Below are 11,161 nucleotides of genomic sequence, written 5' to 3' on the forward strand. Positions count from 1 at the left end.
AAAAAAACAAAATCAGTACTCTGAAAAAGCTACTTTCAAAAGCATTTTGGAGCACTGAATTTGTTTTTTTTGCCACACTTTACAGGAATGTGATTTCATGATGAATTTTTACAAGCACTTAGAACTTTTGTCAATGTTTCTCCCAAAAAAATTTGGATTTTTTTGATTTTTTTTCGGTTTTACTGTTCACCGAGCTCAAATGAGCTCGGGAGCAGAAAGGCACTTTCGAAGAGCTTTCACTTACTCTTCCAAAAAAAATAAAATCAAGGTAGAACTAAATTGCTGAGTTGTGTCTCATTATGCACGAACTGTTCCTTGCCTACCCCAAAAGTTGTGTCTTCCTAGTAACAAAATCCGGAGGCGCTAAAGCCTCCACAGATGTTGCTGAACCCTTGAAGAACCACAAGACTTCATCTGCAATAGGCCACTCAAGCCGGGGTGTGTGTCACAACCCGAAGAATGGCACCTCTTTCTCCAATAAGCTCGGGTCCTACAACTAGAAGAATGTTATCCATCTCACCTGGAGAGTAAGCCGAAGGATTATTATCCAAAACAACAGTTGGTAGTTGGTACATGGTCAAATCTCCATGGCGTAAAACAATGGCCTTTTGTGCAGAACTATGTTAGATCTCTATTTGGCAACCATGCTACTATTATGCTAACAACCACAGCCGTGATGCTGTTATTGTGAACCATGTCAGAATAAGGAACCATCTTGCTATTAGAACCATCTTGCCATGGCGACTCTCCAATCAGCCCAAAGGTCCATTAAATAGTTTCTCTAGAAAACGCCATAAAGAAAAATCAGAAAAATGAAAAAACGTAACACAAGTTGCCATGTACCCGGTCATCACCCAAAAATTTTGTTTGCAAAAAAAAGTGGCAGCAGAAAAATACCACCTCTCAATATTAAAAAATGTCATTATCTTAACGTCATGCTGTTATAAATAAAAAATGTCAAACTCTTTCCCTAAAAAAATGTCATTCTCTTATTAATATATGTCATATAATTATAAAAAAGCCCCTCACTATTAAAAATGCTATCATATTATAAACAAAAAATGGCATGCTCTTATATTAATAAAACTGCCATGCCACTAATAATAAAAATGGCATTAAAAATGTCATCATCTTAACGATAAAAGAATTCCATCATCATAATAATAAGAATGTCATCCTACTTAATAAAATGGCATTCTCTTCTTAATAAAACTGCCATGTCGTTAAAAATAAAACTATCATCCTCTCAATAAAAAATGCCACCATCTTATAATAAAAAATGCCATCCACTTATAATAAAACTGCCCCGTGAGAAAGTAAAAAAAGGTATTTTATGGACGAAATAAAAAACAAAAAACCTTCAAAAATATCATGTTGTATATAAATATAAGTTTTAACACAAATGTTCATGAACTGGTGGTGGGAAGAAATGTGAAATGGGAACCTTACATTTTTTTAAGTAGTAGAGATATTGATACTCGGTGGCTTGAAATTGGCGCAGATTAAAATAATGATTGTGTGCATCACATGATGCAGAGACTGAGTACTCCCTTTTCGAAACAAAATAGGAAAAATTGCAATGGCTAAACATTTGGTCTCTGATTAAAATGGTTGCTGCCAAAATGTCTCTTTGTCAACCATAGTTCGTTTTTCTTGTCATCTTTTGCTAGGGTATCTCGTGGCTCCTGCTGGTGCCGCCGTCGGTCTACCTCGTCTCCTATGGTCTTAGGGTCATGGAGGCGTGGTGGATCCTAGCCCTTGCCTGCGGGAAGGCTTCATGTTTTCATGTTTTTATTTGTTAGGCATTGTGTCCTGCTCAAAGAGGCGAGGCGGCTGCGGCTGTCTAAACATGTAATAAGGTTCTTTCCGTCTAGTCCTCATTTTGGTGGTGTTTCTAGCATTGTCAGAGAGCGTGTGGAGGTTTGTTTTCGGCGGACTCACGGGATTCGGTTGGCGTTTACTCATTCATAAAATATTCGTCCATTCAAAAAAATGATCATGCATTTAAAAGATGTTTGTTAAATAAAAAAATGTTCATGAATTCCAGAAATCATTCCATCAATTTCCAAAAAGATGTTCATCGATTGTAGAAATGTTTGCCGATTAAAAAGTTGTTTCAAAAAATGTTCACAATTTTTTAAATGTTTGCAAATAGTATAAAATGTTCATGAATTAAAAAAATATGTTCTTAATTTTAGAAAATGTTAAAATTTTGTAACAGTGTTCACGAATTTGAATAATGTTCACGATTTCAAATATGTGCATGAGATGCAGCAAAATGTGGTCATGGCCATTGGAGATTATGATTTTTTGTTTTCCCGTTGCAACGCACGGGCCCTTTTGCTAGTATACCTAATGTCTGCAACAGACCATGGAAAACATGTTAAAGAGTACTTTTTTGTAAGACAAAAGGCCATAGCCCAAGTACTGCATAGCCCTGCTTTATGTTATAGAGCAAACACCACCAACAGGGTACATCCAACAGCCACGTATAAGTTCAAGCCATGCGAATGAAGAGGCATGCCACACTCTGGGCAGCCAATGCCAGCAGGTCGACCTGGCGCTAGGACATCAGCTGTCTAACGACCACATGAGCAAATGCCAAATAATTCCTAAAACTAGGAGCACTCAAATTTGCACATAAATCTCAAGACAAACAAAGCAAAGAGTGCAACAATTTTTCATGACACCACAAACTGGTGTTATTTCACATACGCATGGGTAGGTTTCAGAGCACTTGAATATGCTATCAAGTACTCCCTCCGTTCCAAATTACTTGTCTTAGATTTATCTAGATACGGAGGTATCTAGCACTAAAATAAGTCTAGATACATCCGTATCTAGACAAATCCAAAACAAGTAATTCGGAACGGAGGGAGTAGTAGTACACAGCTGAGATAGACATTATGGTATTAGACATCACGGAGTGGGTTAGGAGTGCTAGTTTTCTTACAAGTGCAATTATCAATCGTCAAACTCAATGCCATCAGATGCCTGGAACTCGTACCTAAAGCAATTAGGCCCAAGAAGATTGTAGGGAATATCCATAGTTGACCAAGTTACCATCACCTCCACAGTGGCCAAACCAAAATAGAAAGGCAAGCTCTGAGTTCCATGTTTTTCAACCCGGAAAACATCGCATCGATACATGTCCGGCCCACCCTTCTGACTGAGCTTCAATGTTACAACCAACTTTGCATCTTGCGCCACAGCAACCACGGCCCTGGTTAGCTCAGATGTCTCGGCAGCGATAACCCCATCAAACAGCTGGATTTTGCCACGTGCAGCATAAGATGGGCTAGTGTAAGACCCTACCAAACACAGGCTTAAGCAACTGTCCTGCTTAATTTCTGATATCCCAACCTGTACAGTGGCCTCCGAGGCTTGTTCCAGAAGTGCAAACGTTATGTCCACTGAGCCACAATCACCATCCAATCGTCGTGTGATTACCCTAGCGTGGCCTGTGCCTCTGTCGCTGAATTGGGCAACACCATCAATGAGCTCTAGATCACCACATTCTTCTCCTCCTGTCTTAATCTTCAGGTCAAACTCGATTACCACAGTAGCTTGCATTCTGATGCCTCTCTTAGGGCCAGACATTTGTATGAGGCCATCATGCCCCACAATGAAAGGAGCATCTCTTGTACGGTTGAAGACATAGTTGCGCATAGGGTTCAACAGATCTCTGACAGCCACGTAGCCATACAACTCAACTGGTTCACCAAGATATGATGTGTTAGCTAGCTTCAGCGAGAATATCTGCATCATGGCGCAATATGAATGCCTTCCACAGACCCTCCAGTTAGGCATGCAACTGTCATAAGGCACAGTCATCATCATTGGCTCCAGACAAGCTGATCGACAACAATAGAAATCATTCAGTACATGCTTAAAACAATTAACCTCCAGCCTTCAACTGAAAGGAGACAAAATAGATTGATACAAACAAATATCATGAATCATGATTTTCGTACTCATACATATGAGACCTAATGATGTCCAAAATTATAATGTAGGACTGAAACATAAATATGACAATTACGAATATTAACATAATAATACGGCAGTCATAAATTTGGATAAAAACCATAATGTTAAGCATATAGCTTACTTAAGTATGGCAAAATTCCTATTGTTACGGCAATCTAATAAATTTTTGGCTACAGAAAATGAGTGGAAAATACTGAACTTGTGTAGTGTGCTTCGTGGGATGAGAATGGGAGAGTATGTACACTAAATGTCTAGTTGCAAAAGTTGTTTCACATATAGCTAAATATGATTTTTTTTACGTACCATTGGTGACTTTTGCAAGTACATGGCATGTTCTAGAATATGCAGCAGAACGTATGAAAACAGCGGATCATGATTAATTTAAAACAGGCTTGGAACTGGGACATCGTCTTGCACATATATATAATCTAAAGAATGAACCGAATTTAACTTGCAAAAAATTACCAAGTAAAACAAACAACAACACGAGGATCCATCGATCTTGTGCATCTAAATATTTTTAATCAACAGAAACAAGTGATTGCAAATGATCAGTAGACATTTTTTAGATCATAGAACACACCTATTTTAACTTTAGATATACCATTAACAGGGGAAATTTGCATCTGTACCATTAAAATAACACCATTTTGGCAAAATATTACTGAAAGACCTGACTTCAGATATATAGCATTGGGAAGAACACTGCGTCACAAAATAGACGATTCCGTTTGGGCCTTCCATATGTTTCAGTCCATTGCCTCAATCGATGTCCCCCCCCCCCCCCCCCCCCCCCCTCTCTCTCCATGTTTGCCCCTGACCTACACTACACAATACACATCATGCCCCCCAGACCAACTGTGGTCTTAATAAAGTTATAAAAGAAAATCCAGAGGCGCTAAAGTCTCCACAGATGTTGCTGAACCCTCGCAATGGGAAGAACAACAAGACTTCATCTGCAATAGCTCACTCAAGCCCAGGTGTGACACTAGAAGAATGGCACGTATTTCTATAATAAGTTCAGATTCTAGAACTAGAAAGAATGCTATCCATCTCATCTGAAGGAATAAACAGAAGGCTTATTATCAAGAATTATAGTTGGTACTTGGTACATGGGCGAATCTCTCTGGTGTAAAACTATGTCAGATCTCTATTTGGCAACCATGCTACTATTATGCGAACAACCCCTGTTGTGATGTTGTTGCTGTGAACCATGTCAGAATTAAGCAACTGTGTTGCTATTATACCGAATGACAGCTTTTAAATGTTCCTTGTGTGTTGAATCCAGTTGAAAATGTCGTAGTTAACGGCAGGGTCACAGATATGGAAGATTGCAAAATGATGTGCTCTTTTGATGGCCAAAATCTAAAGTTGCCATTTTGCCGAAGTTGTGCTCTTGTAAGTGTTCAGATCGAGAAACACATATAAAAGAGGTGCCCTTTAGGGATTTGGTAATACTAAAATCACCTATATGAGCTAAGCTAAGATTGATATCTAAGTCATTCGACAATTGAAATGGAAATGGAAAGAGATACATACTCTCGCTGGTATCGTAGAGACGATAAACTTTAGCACAATAACTGCTGCTTGTGTAGATGGATCCATCGCCATGCTTCAAGTTGTGAAGCAGTTCACCACGTATGACGCCGTCGAGGGGACGCCCGTCGGCGCCCAAGGTCACTATGCTCCGGGGAGCCGTCGACGATACAACCGCTTCTGCTCCGCCTCTCTCAACCCCACTTCTTTTCTCTTCGTTTGGATCGTCGCGGCTCCGCCGGCGCAGAGTCATCGACGATGAGACGGCTTTCGCGCCACCGCCCCCCACCCCTCTACCCTTCTCTTCGAGGGGGCTGTCGTCGCACAAGGTCATTCCGCTCCTTAGAGCCATCGACGACGCGACCTCCTGGACACCGCCGCTCTCCATCTCTCCTTTTTCCCCTTCGACTGGATTAGTGGATTTTGGTTTTGATCAGGGAATTTCCAACAGCAGACAAAAAAAATCACACCGTCCAAAAAACTGTTTCCACGCAAAAAAAAACTGTTTTTTTTCGAAAAGAAAAAACAGATCCAACAGTTGTCCTGACCAAAAAATTCCACAAGTGATGCATGTCACCACTAGACTTAAAAACCACAAAATGATATCGTCAAGCCCAATCGCCGCTTGGTGAATTTTCATCGTCAATGTGCCGCCTCATACGGCCTCCAGGCCGGCTAGCCGGCCGCCGCAGCCGCCACTCCCGCGGCCTCCCCAAGCCCCGCTGCCATTGCATCACAAACGTTGCGAGCTTGCGCCACTGTCATTGGGTCCCGCCCAATTCTGGTCGTCCCACAACGCTCCACATCTTCGGATCCACCCTCGCAGCCATCCCTGAGCTCCCCGCTGACATCCGCAAGCTCCCACCGCCATCCACGAGCACCGCGCTGACATCTGCAAGCTCCCACTGTCATCCCCGAGCACCGCGCCACCGTCAAGGAACTTCCCCGCTGCTAGATTCCGTCATCATCATCGTTGTCCCCGTCGGGCTCCTCCACTTCGTCGGATCCGCTTCCCGGCCTCCCCATTGTCGGATAGTCATGTTTCATATGGTCCTCAAATTTCTTATGTCTAGTTTTTAGTCTTACGGAGAAGTAGAAATTATTGGTCTGTTGTTGGAGATGCTCTTATGGCATGACAAGTTATCCGATACCTTTTCTATTCAAAATAGCTACGTGTAAGTTGACTGAATTTTGCAAATTATGATTAGTCGACTTTGTAGGAGGAGAGATGGTTGAAGGAGGAAAAAAAGATGGAGGAACTAGAAAAGATGGCCGTTGGATCTTAATCTAATGGCCTAGAAAAAAGGATTTAAGGCATCTCCAACGCGAACCCTCAAACCGCCCGCATATGTTCGGACCGTGCGGTTCGGACGTGCTGTGACATCCAACGCGAGTCTGTATCGGCCCGCAGGGCGGTCCGGATGTACTTTCTCCTGCAAACCGGAAACAAACTAGGGGGCCTTTGCGGGCGTCCGGACAGTTGGCACGCCCGCGTCTAACCGCCCTAGCCCACCCAAACCCCCTCCCTCGCCCCCGCGCGCTTCCCGCCTGAAACGGTCATCGCCGCTCCAGAGCATCAGTGTTGCATTCATGTCCGGCCAGAGCAGACACGACCGCTCACTGGTGCATGCATTGAAGCGGCGCGTCGCCCGAGAGAGCGCCACCTGCGCCACTTCCCGATGCACGCGACTGCTCCGCGCTCAAACTGTTGGGGAACGTAGCATAAATTCAAAATTTTCCTACGTGTCACCAAGATCTATCTATGGAGTCATCTAGCAACGAGGGAGGAGTGGATCTACATACCCTTGTAGATCGCGCGCGGAAGCGTTCAAGAGAACGGGGTTGATGGAGTCGTACTCGTCGTGATCCAAATCACCGATGATCCTAGCGCCGAACGGACGGCACCTCCGCGTTCAACACACGTACGGAGCAGCGACGTCTCCTCCTTCTTGATCTAGCAAGGGGGAAGGAGAGGTTGATGGAGATCCAGCAGCACGACGGCGTGGTGGTGGAAGTAGCGGGATTCCAACAGGGCTTCGCCAAGCGCTGCGGGAGGAGGGAGGTGTGTCATGGGAGGGAGAGGGAGGCGCCAGGGCTTAGGTTTTGCTGCCCTCCCTTCCCCCACTATATATAGGGCCAAGGGAGAGGGGGGGGGGGCGCAGCCTTGGCCCTTCCTCCAAGGAAGGGTGCGGCCAAGGGAGGAGTCCCTCCTCCCCAAGGCACCTAGGAGGTGCCTTCCCCCTTTAGGACTCTTCCTTTCCCTCTTCTCTTGGCGCATGGGCCTCTTGGGGCTGGTGCCCTTGGCCCATATAGGCCAAGGCGCACCCCCTACAGCCCATGTGGCCCCCCGGGGCAGGTGGACCCCCTTGGTGGACCCCCGGGACCCTCCCGGTGGTCCCGGTACGTTACCGATAAAACCCGAAACTTTTCCGGTGACCAAAATAGGACTTCCCATATATAAATCTTCACCTCCGGACCATTCCGGAACTCCTCGTGACGTCCGGGATCTCATCCGGGACTCCGAACAACTTTTGGGTTACCGCATACTAATATCTCTATAACCCTAGCGTCACCGAACCTTAAGTGTGTAGACCCTACGGGTTCAGGAGACATGCAGACATGACCGAGATGACTCTCCGGTCAATAACCAACAGCGGGATCTGGATACCCATGTTGGCTCCCACATGTTCCACGATGATCTCATCGGATGAACCACGATGTCAAGGACTTAATCAATCCCGTATACAATTCCCTTTGTCTATCGGTACGACACTTGCCCGAGATTCGATCGTCGGTATACCGATACCTTGTTCAATCTCGTTACCGGCAAGTCTCTTTACTCGTTCCGTAACACATCATCCCGTGATCAACTCCTTGATCACATTGTGCACATTATGATGATGTCCTACCGAGTGGGCCCAGAGATACCTCTCCGTTTACACGGAGTGACAAATCCCAGTCTCGATTCGTGCCAACCCAACAGACACTTTCGGAGATACCTGTAGTGTACCTTTATAGCCACCCAGTTACGTTGTGACGTTTGGCATACCCAAAGCACTCCTACGGTATCCGGGAGTTGCACAATCTCATGGTCTAAGGAAATGATACTTGACATTAGAAAAGCTTTAGCATACGAACTACATGATCTTGTGCTAGGCTTAGGATTGGGTCTTGTCCATCACATCATTCTCCTAATGATGTGATCCCGTTATCAATGACATCCAATGTCCATGGTCAGGAAACCGTAACCATCTATTGATCAACGAGCTAGTCAACTAGAGGCTTACTAGGGACATGGTGTTGTCTATGTATCCACACATGTATCTGAGTTTCCTATCAATACAATTCTAGCATGGATAATAAACGATTATCATGAATAAGGAAATATAATAATAACTAATTTATTATTGCCTCTAGGGCATATTTCCAACAGTCTCCCACTTGCACTAGAGTCAATAATCCAGTTCACATCGATATGTGATTAACACTCAAGGTCACATCCCCATGTGACTAACACCCAAAGAGTTTACTAGAGTCAATAATCTAGTTCACATTACCATGTGATTAACACTCGATGAGTTCTGGGTTTGAACATGTTATGCTTGTGAGAGATGTTATAGTCAACGGGTCTGAATCTTTCAGATCCGTATGTACTTCGCAAATTTCTTATGTCATCTTGTAGATGCAGCTACTACGCTATATTTGGAGCCATTTCAAATAACTGTTCTACTATACGAATCCAGTTTACTACTCAGAATAATCTGGATTAGTGTCAAAGTTTGCATCGGCGTAACCCTTTACGACGAACTCTTTCACCACCTCCATAATCGAGAAAATTCCTTAGTCCACTAGTTACTAAGGATAACTTTGACCGCTGTCTTGTGATCCATTCTTGGATCACTCTTGTACCCCTTGACTGACTCATGGCAAGGCACATTTCAGGTGCGGTACATAGCATGGCATACCGTATAGAGCCTATGACAAAAGCATAGGGGACGACCTTCGTCCTTCCTCTTTCTTCTGCCGTGGTCGAGCTTTAAGTCTTAACTTCATACCTTACAACTCAGGCAAGAACTCCTTCTTTGACTGGTCCATCTTGAACACCTTCAAGATCATGTCAAGGTATGTGCTCATTTGAAAGTACCATTAAGAATTTTGATCTATCCTTATAGATCTTGATGCTCAATGTTCAAGTAGCTTAATCCAGGCTTTCCATTGAAAAATACTTTCCAAATAACCCTATATGCTTTCCAGAAATTCTACGTCATTTCTGATCAACAATATGTCAACATATATTTATCAGAAATTCTATAGTGCTCCCACTCACTTCTTTGGAAATACAAGTTTCTCATAAACTTTGTATACACCCAAAACTTTGATCATCTTATCAAAGCATACATTCCAACTCCGAGATGCTTACTCCAGTCCTTAGAAGGATTGCTGGAGCTTTGCATACTTATTAGCATCTTTCAGGATTAACAAAACCTTCCGGTTGTATCACATACAACCTTTCCTCAAAAATCGTCGAGGAAACAATGGTTTTTGGCATCCTATCTGCAAGATTTCACAAATAATGCAGTAATTGCTAATATAATTCCAACAGACTCTTAGCATCGCTACGAGTGAGAAAGTCTCATCGCAGTCAACTCCTTGAACTTGTCGGAAAACATCTTAACGACAAGTCGAGCTTTCTTAATGGTGATACCTACCATCATTGTCCGTCTTCCTTTTAAAATCCATCTGTACTCAATAGCATTACGACCATCGAGCCGTTCTGCCAAAGTCTACACTTTGTTTCCATACATGGATCCTCTCTCGGATTTTATGGCCTCGAGCCATTTATCAGAATCCGGGCCCACCATCGCTTCTCCATAGCTCGTAGGTTCATTGTTGTCTAGCAACATGACTTCCAAGACAGGATTACGTACCACTCTGAAGTAGTATGCATCCTTGTCATCCCACGAGGTTTGGTAGTGACTTGATCTGAAGTTTCATGATCACTATCATAAGCTTCCACTTCAATTGGTGTAGGTGCCATAGGAACAACTCCTGTGCCCTGCCACACACTAGTTGAAGAGACGGTTCAATAACCTCATCAAGTCTCCACCATCCTCCCACTCAATTCTTTCGAGAGAAACTTTTCCTCGAGAAAGGACCCGATTCTAGAAACAATCCCTTATTGCTTTCGGATCTGAGACAGGAGGTATACCCAACTGTTTTGGGTGTCCTATGAAGATGCATTTATCCGCTTTGGGTTCGAGCTTATCAGCCTGAAACTTTTTCACATAAGCGTCGCAGCCCCAAACTTCTAAGAAATGACAGCTTAGGTTTCTCTAAACCATAGTTCAAATGGTGTCATCTCATCGGAATTACGTGGTGCCCCTTTTAAAGTGAATGTGGTTGTCTCTAATGCCTAACCCATAAACTATTGTGGTAATTCGATAAGAGACATCATGGTATGCATCATATCCAATAGGGTGCAGTTATGATGTTCGGACACACCATCACACTATGGTGTTTTAGGCTGTATTAGTTGTGAAACAATTTCCACAATGTCTTAATTCTGTGCCAAACTCATAATTCAAATATTCATCTCTATGATCATATCATAGATATTTTATCCTCTTGTCACGAC

At 43.4% G+C, this 11,161-nt stretch overlaps 1 protein-coding gene across 1 annotated transcript; it reads right to left on the reverse strand.

Moving 5' to 3' along the window:
* Positions 1-2,561: 2,561 nt before the first annotated feature.
* LOC147980877 (uncharacterized) lies at positions 2,562-6,127 on the reverse strand. Its single transcript, XM_087516982.1, has 2 exons — positions 5,530-6,127; positions 2,562-3,854 (listed from the first exon to the last, which is right to left on the reverse strand). The coding sequence occupies exons 1-2, from the start codon at positions 5,912-5,914 to the stop codon at positions 2,965-2,967; spliced, it is 1,275 nt and encodes a 424-aa protein (XP_087373108.1). The 5' UTR covers positions 5,915-6,127; the 3' UTR covers positions 2,562-2,964.
* Positions 6,128-11,161: the final 5,034 nt, after the last annotated feature.

Source organism: Triticum urartu, chromosome 3A (genome assembly GCF_056163025.1).
Source record: "Triticum urartu cultivar PI428250 chromosome 3A, HENAU_Tu73, whole genome shotgun sequence".
Taxonomy (NCBI): Eukaryota; Viridiplantae; Streptophyta; class Magnoliopsida; order Poales; family Poaceae; genus Triticum; species Triticum urartu.

Bases quoted from the DNA above. Each gene is read 5' to 3' on its own strand.
- LOC147980877 (XM_087516982.1), bottom strand. From the start codon at position 5,914: ATGGAGAGCGGCGGTGTCCAGGAGGTCGCGTCGTCGATGGCTCTAAGG. The intron at 3,855-5,529 runs GTATGTATCTCT...GTTGTCGATCAG, and splicing joins TCTCTACGATACCAGCGAGA to CTTGTCTGGAGCCAATGATG.